We start from the raw sequence: 16001 nt of genomic DNA on the forward strand, positions 1-16001 counted from the left end.
TGTTCCAGATGGGCTCCTCTTTTCCTTCCAGAGTAATCCTTCTACGATGCACAGGGGCTTTGGGCTGACCACATGCCTTTGGATGTTGGGAATGGCATCCACGTTGAGTTTGATTCTTTATGAAGGGGTGATCCAGAGGTCCCGGCTTCCGGTGCTTGTCCCTGTAGACACCTGCTCAGCAAAACGCAGTGGAGAAGTTGTTAGGAACAGACTGAGAGATGAGGCCCAAGGGTCGGGTTTTAAAGCTTGTCCATTGCACAGCCTTGCATGATAATGTCAAGAAATATGAATATGCATTAAGCGGTTTATGGCTTTGCATGGGAAGACGCCCTTTGGCATTAAATGTCGCACAGTATTACAGGCTATCTGATACATCTGTATCTTTAAAATCCATTTTTGTTCAAAGAAAAACAACAGTCATACATGCAGGCAGATTAGGCAACAGAGAAAGGAAGAAAAGAAAATAGAACAGGGGGATAAGTTTTGCTTATTAACAGAAAATTGAAACATACATCAAATGTTTAATAAGTTCATAATACATTTGACAGATTTCATACCATCCATGCCAGGGTTCTTTCCTATTTGAGAGGATTTAACTGCCATGGGAAGCTTATTCTCTGTGATTAGGTGTTCATGTATTAATTTTTGAAGAGACACATCACAAAATGTATTACAGAGAGGAGATTGGTGGGGATGAGAGGGAAAACATTTGAGAATAATATTTAATATTTTCTTTTAATATGTCACCCGATGAAACCAGCATTTGTCCGTCATCTTTTAATCATTTCTGAATATTTTTTTGCTTGTTTTAAAAAAATAACTTTTACATCTCATCATCATGACCATCACCATCATCACCATCACTATTGCCAATACCGCTTGCAAATTCGGAATTACCAACCTGTACTTGTCACAATATAATGACATAATAACACTGTAATACTAATGTAATAATACGTCATTTTAATGGACAATTCTATGGCTAAGCTGACTTTCATTAGACAAACATGTCTTGACTTGAGGACTGGACGAATAAACATTGTGGGGGACGTTTCCTCCTGCGGTTTCTGAAAGATGAGCTTGGTGAAACGGTTGCCAACTCCACAGCAGGATAAAGAGATGGAGTAGACAGATTTTGAGTGGACAGGCAGAGTAAACACTGAAGCAGAGGTGCATTAAAGAAACCAAAATTGCCGCTACAATATATGTTTAGACAGAATGCACGCTGACACTCCTCTCTCTCCTTCAGGCCAATCCCAGCCTGTATTCAGGGAGTGTGCCTCTGAGACACACAGTACCTCAGAGGAGGGACGAGAGGGAACGATTTCTCTCCCACTTCTATAAATCTAGTGGATATTTTGGAGTCCTCTGTGAGTGTGTTGGTGTAGTAGCCTTAAATTTCCCCCGCTGTGGGGTTGGGCTGTGTGCCCTAGGGAGACGGATCATAAATCAGTTCGCCAGGATGTTTCAGCCATGTTAACAGTAGCAAAGAAGCCCATAAAACAAAGGAGAAAAACTATGAAGGCACTTTTCCCGGTTTTCTTTTGTCTGTGCCCCATCTAATGAAAACGTAAAGATGGAAAATCCAGGGCTTAACATCAGTCTTGAAACCTTACACAGTGTCAATTTCACAGGGATCAGGGTAATTTTTGGCACACTTACAAAACTTTCTCCTTGGCATCGGCCATGCTTGATATTGTATGTTGGACAACTTGACAACTGTAGTGTAAATCTATAGCACCAAAGTGTTTTGGCATTGATAATGCAGGAGTACATACCCATGTGGTAGGGCTAAGCTAAAGATGAAATTTCAACTCCCTCTTTCTCTCTCTCTCTCTCTCTCTCTCTCTCTCCATCTCTGACAGTGTTCCCTCACTCCGTTCCCTTCTGTATCTCTTCCCACTGTAACAGATCCCCTCTTAGATAGGGATATGGACATCTTTTCATCTTCTCTGGGTCCATCTGGGAGAGTTTAGGGTCCATGTGGAAGCCATTGAGATGGGGACGCCGACTGATCAGAGAAAGATGTGCCCCTCTGGAGCTGCAGCACATGTTTGGATCCCAGGACCCTTATTTGCTTTGTCTCACCCTCTTTAACATTCCTGTGCCCTATATCTCTGGAAGACCTCGCCCCCCCCCTCTTCCACAGTTTTACTTAACCTCCTCAACCTCTTCCTCCCTCTTTCTCCTTCCTTCCCTCTCTCCTTGTCTCCCCGGTGCCTGGTAAAGTGATTGGAGAGGGATCAGCATGGTGGAAATGAAAGTGGCCATGACGAAAGGCTGAAGGATCTGCTGTAACATTGCATTGGATCCCCTTGTGTTTTTTCCTTCCCCATTTTCCTCTCTGGCCGCCTGTTTCCCTCCACACAGCCCCTATCATGTTACTCTTCCCCAGTCACCTCCGCAACAGCCGCTGATGTAATCCTAGTTTATGGTCCTCTCCCAACCAAGAGACAGCGTTCTCCACAACAATCGCTCACTCCTACTGTTTTCCAGCCTTCTTAAACCTCTATCAAATTAGACTTTCATTGGAAACTAAGTGTATTAGGCTAAGATTTCCATTGCGCCAAATTAAGATGAAAGGGAGACTTCCAACTCGTCTGCTTTGAATTACATTGTTTGACATATGCTATAGAGAGAACATTTGCGAACCTCATGTCCACCGGATCTCATTAAGTATGCTTTAATGCCAAAGCCCAAATAGACTGGCAGCACAGGCAGCAAGGAGTACTAAATACAAGTAGTCAAACACACCTGCCTGCAGCTGAGTACTCAACAGAAACACACTACCATACAGTATATGCCATATAATGGGATGCTGGTGAGCGGTGGAAGCTGTCATGTTAACCACTGGGAGGTCCAGCTGAGCCGAGGCGTGGGCAGGAGCTGGATCATGTTTGTGATATCCATTATCTCTGACATGAAACACAGCCAGAACCTCAGACACTGTAGATGGCCTCCTCTCTAGTTCCACACCAGGATCTCATTCCCTCTGCCCTGGTCCTGTTTGCACAGCACCACTATAGAATAACACTATATCAGTCTCCGCTGTTGTCGGTAATATATCTGTGTTTTTGGAAGATGAGTGAGAGACTGGGGAAGGTACTCTAATCTGATCCCGAGATCTCGGGCTAATAGAGAAGTGAAAAGATCTGGAGCAGATGTTTGTATTCCAGAAAAGCGGGATGAGGGTAAGCGCGGGGTCAAATGCCGCTCTACAGGAACACACGCTGTGTTTATGGATGTAATTTCTCTGTGGTGTGAGTTAGCCGGCTGACAGGCTCCTCTTACAGTATTCTTCCTGCTCAGGATCATGAGGTATCCACCCTGAGTGAGCGAGCCTATATCATTGCATGTCACATCATATTAGGAGCCTTTGTGATGACTATACAGTCCATAAAGCATGCTGACTGGTGCACTAACTCACTTATCTACCCCTCTAGAGTCTGTAGTTGCCCTCTCTCTCTCTCTCTCCCTTGCTCTTTCTCTCTCACACGCAGTATACTCATGAAGAAACATGCAGACACACACAAACGTGTACAGACAGACAACCACACACACATACACTGCTTTTGGTTTCTCCCAGGAGGAAAAAGAGGATAAAGGTGCCTCACATCCCCCTCCCAGTCCAATCACATTCAAGGGTCCCGTGGCTGGACTGGGTCCTACACAGCTGCTTTGTGGTCGTAGGGATGAGGAGGGGTGACGGGGTCTGGAGGAGCAGTAGAAGAGGTCCAGGGGGAGGGCCGGTGGGGCTCCAGGGGCCAGGAATGTTAATTGGGAAGATTGTTTTAATAAGGCCCTCATTGCAGATGCTGGGAGAGAGCTAGCTGGTGGGGCCACACAGACAGGGGAGAGCAACTCACAGAGAGACATTGTCAGCAAACATCACTGGCACAATATGAACTGAGTTGCATAAAAACACGTAGCGGGAATTTGATAAGTGTCATTTGGCAGAAGTGGATTAAGATATTCTATGGATGTTTGCATGTTTATGCCTGATTTTCCGGAAGTAAAGGGATTTACTCTAATGAGCATGCTATGGTTACAATTGTGTGATTTGCATATGCTCACCAGTTTTCAGTTGTGGAAAATCCTATTACACTGGGAAGACCCATACAGACTAGTGTAGCATAATACAGTTACACAGAGAGAGATGAGAGAAAGATGGAAGAAAAGAGACAAAGCAAGAGAGAACGAAAGAGGAGACAGAGATACACTAATTAGGAAACACTTGCACTGAATAGTGGATACACTTCCACTGAAGTGTGACAATCATAGAGCCAGTACAATAACAGACATAGGGCATGCCAAGACAGAGAAGGTGAAAACCAGCATGCACACATTTGTGCACGCACACTCTGATACATTCACATTGTGGCAAGGTATAACAATGGAGCACTTTTCATTTTTCCATTAATAAAGAATGGTGTTTAGAACCTGGAGATGTGCAGTATTCAATGTAGCTGGCATGGATTTATTCTTCTCTAGCCTTTAAGATTTTCCTTGATGCCACTACCACAATGCACAGTGTGTATATTGTGTGTGTTGCTTGTGTGTGCATAAAGCAGTAAATTCCCTTGCCCCACTTCACAGGGGGCAGATATGTTGTGAACAGAGCTCCATTGCCTCTGGGTACCGTGTGTGTGTGTGTGTGTGTGTGTGTGTGTGTGTGTGTGTGTGTGTGTGTATGTGTGAAAGAGAGAGCATACATGCATATGTGCATGTTTTGTGTGCGCTATAGTGTTACATCTGCTCTTTTGTATCTCTATGAAGAGGGCTTCAGGCTTGAGGCTGTACAGTGAGTGGGGAGAGCAGGGTTACTGGGGTTCTTGATTCCTCCTCCTCTGCAGGCAGTGAGCTGTAGAGCTCCACCTATAGACAAGCCTTGAAACACTGCGAACAAGCTCCACTGTCTCAGTCAGTCGACTCGTACCACACTGACATCTGTTTACCGAGAGCCCAGGCCGAATGAGGACATATCACTGACATGCTTCTGTATCTACTGAGAGATGCCATGACAGTGCGCTTCAGTGTTGACTATTGCTCTGTCATCAAGTCATTTGCTGTGAGGGTGGTGCAAATGAAAGCAATCCTCCGCTTGTAAAAATACATTTATTTACCTGCCTCTCCCTATCTTCATCTCCCTCATTATTATTTTACGGCAGTGTGAAACTCCCCAAGGCGCTGTTTGAGAATGGAAACAGAAGGAATTCCACTGGCTTCAGCTCTATGCTGGGTAAACGGAATATTTGATTTAGCTTGGCCAGTCCCTAATGAGAAGGCTATACTTGTCTGAGTGCATTTAGTAACCATGATCCTTGACGCAGTGTTTCCACAACAGGTAACATGCTCTCCTCCAGAATCAAAACAGCCCTGGAAATCACTTTCATATGCAGATAGAGAGTATGAGCTGACTTCTCAGGAGCGGACAAGACTATAAATTGTTCCTCTCTGTGTTTTTCAATCATAAAATTTAAACGTGATAATGTCGTGCAGATGTTTGTTACACAGTTTGCATTGTGGCAGCGGGTGTTCCTATCAGGACTTTATGGGGATTGTATTTTTTTTTTTCTGTTTTTGGAGGGAGGGGGAGAGTAGTTCTTCAGTGAGGTTTTTTGCTGACATTCCTGCCCGCGTAGCTCCAGCACTTGAAACACTCTTTATTTTAGTCCAACTCCTGCTCACCCAGCACTCCAATCAAATAGGCACTGTTTATTGAACTATGAGGTGCCAAGTCACTCACTCACTCACTCACTCACATAAACCTGCCTCCCCGCTGCCCTCTGTGCCTCTCGCCGTGTTCGCCAAACGCCATCTCTCTCTACGAGCCTGACGAGAAGACTTATGACCATTTAAACAAACACAGGCACTCAATGGCCTCTCTGTCTGTGAGGCTGTGGGGCAGGGTTTCCTTTATGTGGTGCTTGTGTGTGTGTGTGTGCGCATGCGTATGTGTGCCTGTGTGCCTGTGTGCGCACACATGTTAGTGTATATCCACGAACGGACATAATTGCTTTTGGGATTCTCATGCACATGAGGCCTGCATGTGTTTGTTGGAGTGTATAACACAAAGAATGAAGCTGAGATTGAACCCTCTGCACTCGGCTTCCTCCAGCCTCACTGTGGCATGGCGAGTGCTGACATGCCCTCTGCTGTGCCACTGAAAGGTCCACGAAGCCATCTGCCCCGACTGCCGGTGCCAGGTATAGACTGTAATCACCTCGCACAGCAGAGTACAAATGCCTTTACCCCCCCCCCCCTCCTCCCTCCTCGCCTTACCCCGTCTTCCAACTACACACACACCAGCAGGGCCAGCCTCGCTCCTCTCCCTACATGGCATGGTTTACATTTGTATCTGTAGATCTCTGGAGCTAGTAGCACATGTGCTGCTCATTCTCTGGACGCTGATCAAAACACAGTGTCACAGTCTCGTCTCGACATCTCTGAATGTCGAGACGTCTTCGAGTGATTTTGAATCTCAGTATGTTTCTCCATACAGTCCAGTATTATATCGTAGCAAATTAGTAAACCGCAGGGAAAATATTGATGGGAACCTTTTGAGGGTCCCGTATTTGCCCACGCTTTGTTTATTTACAAATGGAGTCGCACAGTTTATTGTCCTGGCTCTGAATGTTTATAGGAGTTAATAAGGGGCATCCTGTCTGTGTTCTGTGACATGACATCACATCTCAGTCTAATGGATGACCTCATGGCATTCAGAGTGTGCAGGTGCAAACCCTAAAGGCCAGTTGGGTAATAGTGTGTCTGCCCTTGTTGACATATTTACGGGTGTCCACAAGGCGTCTTGCGGTCAACCAGACACTTAGGCTGTCAAGCGTTTTTAACCAATGTGACTCTGCAGATGTGACCTCATATTGAATGTCACGGTTGTCTTGAGAAATACTATTATTTTGAAAAGGGTTCATCAATACTGCATTGGAAAAAACATCTGAACTCCATAAACCCAACACCAAGGAAATAAAACATTTAGGATTGGAAAATGCCTGATGGTTTTATCTGTGGCGTCCATTAATCACAGTTGCCTTTATACCAGTGGTTCTCAACGTGGGGTCCGGGGACCACCAGGGGTCCTTGAGGGCGTTCCAGGGGGTCCCCAGGCAAATTGGTGAATTATTAAACTTCACCATTATTTAATTTACAAGAAGTTAACACAGTTAGAAAATGTAGAATAATGACTGTTTTGATCATAGTTTCACTGGTATCTCTCTAACTAGAAAAAAGATAGTCATGGAATTCTGGACAAAATCATATCTAACAATAAAAATATTCTCAGATTTGGGTCTGAGAGCCAAAATCTCATCAAATGGGGGTCCGTGGCTCTAATGTGTGCAAAATGAGGGTCCTTGATATGAAAAATGTTGAGATTTACTGCTTTATACTGATCGCCTGTGTGTTTGTCTACGCGTACATAGCTGAACCATACTGTAATGTTTATAACTATAACCCTAGGACCCTCGACCCCTCACAGACAGCTCCGTGGGCATGCTCACTGAGACTTGCGTGCTGCAGGATAGAGTGTCTGCAGGGTGGGCGAGAGGGCATGAGCTCAGAGCCGAGGAACGAGAGCCAGACTGAGAAAGAGAGAGGGGAGGCTGCCGTGTCCAATCTCATCTCCCTGGTGGTGGGGTCAGCGGGGGAACAAGGGAACGAGAAGGAGGAGGAAGAAAGGAGGGGTTAGATCTCCAGAGTACAGTATGAATCCTGTTATATTTTCACACCCACCAGCGAAGCTACAGATTTATGCAGTACAAACACCTCGCACACACTGTACGCACGCCTCTGGCAAATTATCCACCCCCAACAGCCTTTGCAATGGCGTGGCAAGGGTTAACACACCATCGCTACGGGCCTCTCTTTGATGTAAGCTGTTGAGAGTGTGTGAGCTGAGAGAGAAGTAAGAGAAGGGGGTCAAATGCTGAGGGGGTAGAGAGAAATTTAGAGACAAAGTGGGAGATATATAGAGGGAGAGAATGAGAGGTGTTTGTCCCACAGGACAGAGCTGGAGGCAAGGTGAAGAGCATCAATATGGAAGGGCTCACCACACAGCACAGCTGCACTGTGAACAAGCCGGCTTTTTGCTTATGGCATAAACAACACTTATAGAGGAATAAAGTATTGTGTTTTACAGTAAGCAGAAATGGGTTGTAGGGTAGAGTTCAACTATTATAAACCCCATTTTACTACATGTAAATCTGGCATTTGACCACACAAAATGGGTTCTGGCAGATATTTATGTGCTGCAGCTCCTGTGAATGTGGGACATGTCTTTTTTTTCCCTCCATCAGGAGGTCAGATGTGGAATGAATGATTGACAGCTGAAATAGCACTCAAACATGGCTGCCTCCACCCACTCTTTGATCTGTTTTACATATTTGTGTGTTTCTATTTTGCCGTTGCTCAGACATCAGCTTGTCTTGTTACTGCATGTGACAGAGACCTTGGCGGTAACTCAGGAAGAGAGTGAGCTTGTGAAAGAGACTGAATAAGAGTGAAAGAGAAACAGAAATTCTACTGTAGTCTAGGCCATGAACATGTGGGGCTGATTAGCCATTTCATATTTTCTCAGTGTTTGCTGTACTGCCCATTCATCCCCACCTTGTATCCTCAGGTAATATATGACCATGTTATATGGCCATGTTTGGCCAGTGATAGCCTCACATTGTGCCGCCCTGTGGCACAAATCAAGCAGATTCCTTCAGTTTATTCAAAGCACAACTAACCTCAGAAAAGAAGGGAGGGACAGAGAGAAGAAGGGAGAACAGATTCACTTCCAGTATATGGAACAAATTTCCTCTTTTCCCTTGCTCCTCCCCTTCTCCTTCCTCTCTTGCTCATTCTCTTTTCCTTTCCTCTCCTCTCATCATTCAATTTGTATTCCTTTTTCTCCCTGTGGCTAGCCATGTCCACTCTGTTTCGAGGAAAAACCCTAAGCCAAAGGCTAGACCCATGCTGTGCTCTGTGTCTCTCCAGGATTGTCTTTGGGTGCCTTCAGATAAATCTTTAAGTCCCCAGTGGGCCTGTTTTTGTATACTCTCAAAGATTTAGGGGGAAGCTTGCTGTACTCTGTTTAATTTCCTCCGAACAAAGCTCATTTGATCTTCCCACCCAGACTTGTGTGTGGCATTAAGTCTTCATTTTCATTAATGTTGGAGGCGCAGCACAGGAATCTCATTTTAATTTGACATTTCAGCATCTGTTTTCAATTTCCCCGGGAAAAGAGTGTGTGTGTGTGTGTGTGTGTGTGTGTGTATGGGGGATGGCTTGTGGGGGTGATGAACCTGAGAGTTTGGAGAGCTGAGAGCAGCCATCTCAGCTGACCTTTAAAGGGAGTGTGCGAATGTAAGAGATGATGGCAGCTAATTGTGTTAGCCTCAGCACAGCTCCAGCTTGCTACTGTGGACCTGGACAGTGATTTATCATACAGTACAGTAGAGTGTGGTTACACTGGGCTTGGCAGGGCCTTACAGATGTTTGCCACTGCAGACAGAAGCTCTGCAGTGATAGATATGGTTGTTTTATGCACAGTCAGCTGTTTGTCTGGCAGTGAGGCATGCCAGCCAGATGAGATAGGATATGTCTCAGTCGTAGCCCATTGAAAACCAAACAGAGAAAATACATTGCAGTGTGTATCGCTTTACCTTGAGATTGCATATAGTCAATGATGTACGTCCAGGTCCGGATACTCACACTGTTTCATCCCATCATCAGCATATTTGAGCAAATCCAACTCGGACAAAGAGGCGTCTTCATGCTGGGACCTGTGACTTTGGCCCATTTCCACATATTAAGCCACAAACCGAGAATCTCTCAGTACACACACACCACCCACACACACACACACACACACACACACTGAGCTTGGCCTCCCTGTTAATAGCGCAGGAAATATTATCTGCTAGGGGACAGCTGCAGGCTCACTAGAGAGAGACAGAATGGTAGAGTAGGCTCATTATCCCAAAAACAGACACAGACACACACACACACACACATACGCACATACACTCGGGACAGCACACAGCGTGAGAGCCTCTTTCCCATTTTCTACCCAATTCTATGTCCCAGAACAGAAACAGCCAGGCAGGCAGACAAACAGGGCCTCATATGTATAGAGGAAGGAGGCATGTGGAGGTGGATCCCTTACTGAAACCAGGGGGGCCAGAGGCAACCGGTTCTGCCATGGCTCTGGATCTGATAGGGCTTCTGGCAGAAGAGTTGGGGGCTTTGTACCTCATCCAGATCTACTGTATATCTGTCTAACTGTCGGACAGACTGTCCGGCTCTCTCTCTCTCTCTCGCTCTCTCTCTCTCTCTCTCGCCCACTCTCCCTCCATCCCAGAGGATTTTGTTTTCCACTGCGCAGATGTTCGGGGCTGTCTGCTGTGCTGCACTCAGCTGTGTTTATAACAAAGAGGTGTTGGCTGGAAGGAGGAGAGAGGGCAGCGAGGTGGGGGGAACGAGGAGGGGTGGAGGTCACTGTGCTGTTGGTGTAAACACTGGATGATGCCAGCTCTCCCCTGGGCTTCCCACTAGTCAATACAGCATCCCTTTTTCCAATTTCCCTCCCCGCACATCCCTCTTTTATTTTTCCAGAGAGACGGATGCGTCTGAATGTTAGCTTGTAGCGAGTGTACAGTGGCGGCCAGCAGGGGAGGCAGAGACCCACTGAGAACAGATGAGGTGCACTTAACGTCACAGTCAAACTTACTGAGCTCGCTCACCCGAGCATCTCTGGCTCCCGCCACCAGCAGAGCAGGATAAGATGAAGAGAGAGAGAAACAAACATGCATTCACACAAACACACACACTTTCCTTTTAATTTCTTCAGTACACATAGACCAACATAGACCGACAGGATGTGGCTCACTCACCATCTGCTGATATGTGTACACTCATTTCAAAAAACAAGAATGAGGCATTTGAACACACAAATACACAGTCCAACATTATAAAAGCTCCCCAAGGCTGAATCGTTGGCTGTCGCAGATGAGAACACCTTGATTTTCAAGGCTGACTCTTACAATAGCCCCTTCAGAACAGGCTGACCTTGCTGATACAAATGGAGACAGTGTTTCCACAGATGGAGCTGGCACTCTAATGAATCGGATGTTTACTGTTTACGTTCGCATTCCTGGATGACCATATCTGCTCTTGACCGCGGCAAATGAGCTCACTCAACACACAGCTGTATTGTTGAGTTTGAGTTGGATGAGAGTGAGTGAAGCAAGAGTAGGGTGTCACACACGTAATGATTATTCATCTGTACACAGTACGGTGAATACATGTCTGTGAATGTGAATGCATGTCTGCCGCTCTCCTCTTCAGTGACACCATATGAGGTACAAAACATTTAGTGAATTTCTTTGTTGTTGTTTTTTGGGAGGGGGGGGGGGGGGGGGGGGTTGGTTTGTTTTTTTAGTTAAACAACAAGATATCCATGCATCAGAAGTGAGTTCATGTAGTTTTTCAGCTCTACACAGGGAGGTGTGGGGGTGATTTAGCAGCAAAGCACTGGGGAAACCATTACCTCCCATCTTCTTCTAAAACCGATTTCCTACTGTGGGAGTGGGTTCCCACTCGGCGTTACAAGAAGCAGAGAGTAGTATCTGGGCTTGGCAATGGCCAATTAAGTGCTTAAAGGGTTTAGGCAGGAATTTGTTGGCTGTCAGTAGGTGAGGGCTCCTGGGGTGAGCCTGACTTTGATCTGTGGCGGAGGTGACTTGGAGCAAGTTGAGGGGCGTGAGACGATAGACTACGAAGGCTCTGTTCATCCTTCCAACAAAGACAAAATAACGCACACTCACTCGCATACATGATAGACTTCTTTAGGCATGCATACTTATGACTTTCTCACAATGCCCACGCACACATTTTCATGTTTTTTTTTTATTATTTGTATATGCAGGGGAAATGGAGCTGGGAAAATGATTACTGGCACACTGTCTCTAAAAGGGAGGTTGTTGCTTTTTCATTACTTTCTCCCCTCTCATAAATCTCTTCAGTTTATCTTTAACACCAGAGATATGGAGGCAGCGCGTTGCATCTCCGACCCTCACAACATAGATATACATTGCTTTGCTTTGTTGCTACTACTAGTTTGTAATGATATTGATGTGATATACTGTAAGCAAAAAAGATTAATTATTCAAGTGGGGTTCATTTGCGATTTCAGGTGAGGCTGGTTTTATCATTTTGCACTCAGCCCACATGAAAATCTGAAAAGCTCAATTATTCTCCTTAAGCCCTCACATTTACTCAGCATCAAGCTTTATACCTTTTAGACGTGGATGGGAGGCTATGGACCTCCTGTGTCCACATAATAATGTGAAAATCCATCGCTGGGTGTCATCTTTTTTTTTTTTCCATGACATTACAGCACTTCCAGCAGGGAAAATCAATGCAAATAGGAATCATATCCAACCATAGTCTTCAGCAAGGCAGCACTGGTAGATTGGATCTAATGCAGATATCCATCTATGTCAAGATATCAGGGGTGTGTGAGCGCAGGAGATGTAAACCTGGTGTCTCTGGGGGAGATGAAGAGGTGATGATGGGGAGGTGATGATCAGTGTGTATTGAGGTGTGTGTGTGTGTGTGTGTGTGTGTGTGTGTTTGTATGTGGGTCTATGTGTGTCTGACGGTGACAGTCACAGTTTACAAAAAGAAAGGTCAATGCTATTGGAGATGTTGATATGTGTTTATCACCACCGGTATAAAGCTTATTGACAGTATGGCCAAATGGAAGAAAGCAGGCCGTTCAATGTAGTGTGTGTCCAACACACTCCTAACTATCTGCAGAGACATGTTCATCACATTGTTGTTGATTTAGTCGCTGTGTGTATGCTGTGAGCAAATCCACGTTTTGATGGGATTTTTATAGTGTCCAATAGCAGGCTACATTTAGTAAATTAATAGCAATTTGTGTCCAAAACGTTTTGTCATCTGTCTATAACTACTGTAATTACATGCATGTCAAAACAGCTTGACTGCCATTTAACTAGCTGCCTACAGGTTTATGAACAGATTTAAGTGTTGTGCCTTTTTTACCAACGCAATTATCTGCTTCCTCAACTGTTCCTTTGCTGTACTTTTCCTAAGCAGCATGGACATTTTGACATTTTGTTAACCTTTTCTTAATCTTTCTCTGCCCCTGCAGTTCTCCGTGACGACTTCAGACAGAACCCTGCAGATGTGATAGTGGCGGCAGGAGAGCCGGCGGTCCTGGAGTGTCAGCCCCCACGTGGCCATCCTGAGCCGAGCATATCATGGAAAAAAGATGGTACCAATATTGACGACCGAGATGAGAGAATCACTGTAAGTAGATGTCGAAATACTGACCATTCACTCTTTATTTTCTTCTTTTCTCTGTAACAATGCTTTACATATATATATAATATACTACTGTCACTGCAACGTTAACCAGATCTATCAATGCCTGAAAACTGCCTTGTGTATAAGGATGATGTGTTTAAATGTATTAGATAGAATGACCCAGTGAGCCAGGTCAAGTCATTACCACCACTTCAGTGTTTGTTGAAAGATTGATTCTTTTGGCTCATTATTCATATATAGCAATTACCAAACCCAAAGCAGCCCATTTGGGTGGCTGCAACCTTTAATGAGCGAAGTATAGAACCAGTCTTGCTTCATTAGTCAGCAGCAGTGCATTGATTGGAGATGGCTTGCTGATGAAATCAACCAGGAGACGCACAGATTGGGATGAGCAAATGAGCTGACTGGAATCAAAGTGGAGAAAGTTGTTCTCAGCAGCAGGAGCAGCAGCAGCGGCAGCAGCAGCGCCTGCAGAATACAAACAACTCTCTATCTGATTTAGAAGCACACCAACCACCAATTAGTCAGCTTTAATGAAGACAGTTGCACACTGAGCGCTGCAGAATCAAACAACGCTGCGTGCTTGCTCACCAAAGGTCTGGCCTGAATAATCCTCCCTCTCTCTCCGTTTCACCCAAACATAACTCTCTATACATAGTAATTCTCATCGCGCAGGAAGAGACTTTTAGTTGTTGTGTCTGATTACTCTGATTGGATGTGTGCTTTGGGGAGGGAGAGGCCCTGAGTCAGCACACTGCTAACACAAGCAGGCAGTGAGGAGGAAGTAGTTAGCAGTGGGTCTGGATCTCATTCTTATAATCTGACTCGTGGGGTTTTAGGGTTCTGGCTGCACATTGGACAGTTGTTAAGTAGTCAGATAGTTTGGCCCTCAAGTGCTCACCACGGCCAACTTTACAGTACAGTTATGGAACATCAGATCTCCCCAAGACAATAAATACAACCTACGAATAAAGATGTTGTTCCACCTTCTATGCCTTTAGCACTGAAATCCTGCCTGGGCTGGTTGTGCTCAATACATTTTCATTACCGGCCAAGTCAAAACAGTGATTTATCACTGTTGGCTGTCTTCAGCATAGGATTGTTCATGACTAAACACAGGGTCTTTGCTCAGTGAGGTTTGGTCGAGGTTGGGCGCATTGAGCCTTAATCACAATTCTAACTCATAAACAGTGTGAGCTCTCTCTCTCTCTCTCTCTCTCTCTCTCTCTCTCTCTCCTTCTCTCCCTCTCCCTCTCCCTCTCCCTCTCCCTCTCTCTCTCCCTCTCTCTCCCAGTTTGTAAGATGTACTGGCAGAAGATTAAGAGGCCACGTCTGGCTGCTGAGCAGTATAATTGAAAGAAACAAGCGCATAATCTAGTTTAAATTGAATCAAATCATATCCGTCCTGAATTCAGTCAGTAGTCACTGATAAGCACGCAACCTCTACACCAACTCCTGAACTCTCGTGGTCTTTGAGAGCTTCACTGTCGGTCTCTCTGTGTTTATCGGCCTACATACTTGCATTGTGTGTGTATGCACACCTGGCTTTTCCTTGTCTTCATGACACGGCCACTGTCACACTCTGGATGGCATATTTAGCAAAATGCAACAAGCCGTGGCATCCTTTTTTCTGAAATTTAAATGCAAGATGAATCATTTTAGAGATCTGCTCTTGCTCTTCTGTAAAATAAAAAAAAAAATAACAACACTGCGGTCATTAAGTGCTGCTTTATGTTGTGTCACATTTTCAGTTCTGCTTACCATCAACTGGCAAACTAGCCTCACGCTGCTGACTGTAGTGTGTTAAAGGCGAGGTGCTTTGAGGACAAAGCAGTGCTGTTTCGAATATTATGCATGGCTCTCTTGCACATGGCCGTAATTGTGTTGCAGCCCCACTAAATAAAACACACATCAGCCAGTTCTGTTGTATATAAATGGTTTCCACAATAACATCCGTCCCACCCCCTGCATGGTGGAAGTGAGAGCTTATTCTCACTGTTATATTTGTGATTTTGTGCAGCGATGTGTGAAATCCTTAAACGTTGTGAACAGTGCGGCTTTGACACAGGCTCATTGACTTAAAGCTGTGTCCTTGTAGCCTGCAGCAGTGTTGGGCCTTCTGAGGAATTGAAAACAGGGTCTGCCTGGTTAGTGATAGATTTAACAGCACCGCCTGGACCAGCTTGTATCACTCCCTGTAAACTGCCTGGCGCAGACGAGATCTCGCACAATGAGTGTTCCCACATGAGCACTTTTTAAGTAGCGCTAGACATAAAGTATGACCATCCATGTGTAATGTGTCCAACTGGGCTGACAGATGGGAGAATGGACGTTGTCTTGTGGATGCCCATGTTGACAGCTCAAGCTGTATTCTTAGAAGGCTGATCATGGGATAGTGTCTGGAGTATGTTTATAGTGCTGGGAGCTTGGTCTGAGTGAATATAAGTTTGTAGGAAGGGAAGGACAACCAAGGCTCCATAATGTGATGAACAGCTGAGCTCATCAAAGGGCCCCTCAACCAGCCCGCATTGTTGGGTTCGGTTCAGACCATTCCTCCCCACCACGCAACGTGTTGGAACGTGCCGTCGCCTTGGTGATCACTGGTGATCAGAGTGAGCTCCCTAACCACCTGCAGTGGGGATTTACTC

At 45.3% G+C, this 16001-nt stretch overlaps 1 protein-coding gene across 1 annotated transcript in view; it reads left to right on the top strand.

Moving 5' to 3' along the window:
• The window catches only part of robo1 (roundabout, axon guidance receptor, homolog 1 (Drosophila)), a 136696-nt gene that overhangs the window by 76520 nt on the left and 44175 nt on the right, over positions 1-16001 (top strand). Inside the window, exon 3 of the mRNA XM_071524662.1 lies at positions 13178-13335. Within this exon, the coding sequence (XP_071380763.1) occupies positions 13178-13335 (158 nt within the window). The remainder of the gene's footprint in view (positions 1-13177; positions 13336-16001) is intronic.

Source organism: Centroberyx affinis, unplaced genomic scaffold, assembly GCF_046629955.1.
Source record: "Centroberyx affinis isolate AG114_WGS23_722 - 3 ecotype Tasmania unplaced genomic scaffold, CSIRO-AGI_Caff_v1 ptg001219l_1, whole genome shotgun sequence".
In the NCBI taxonomy this organism is placed as follows: domain Eukaryota; kingdom Metazoa; phylum Chordata; class Actinopteri; order Beryciformes; family Berycidae; genus Centroberyx; species Centroberyx affinis.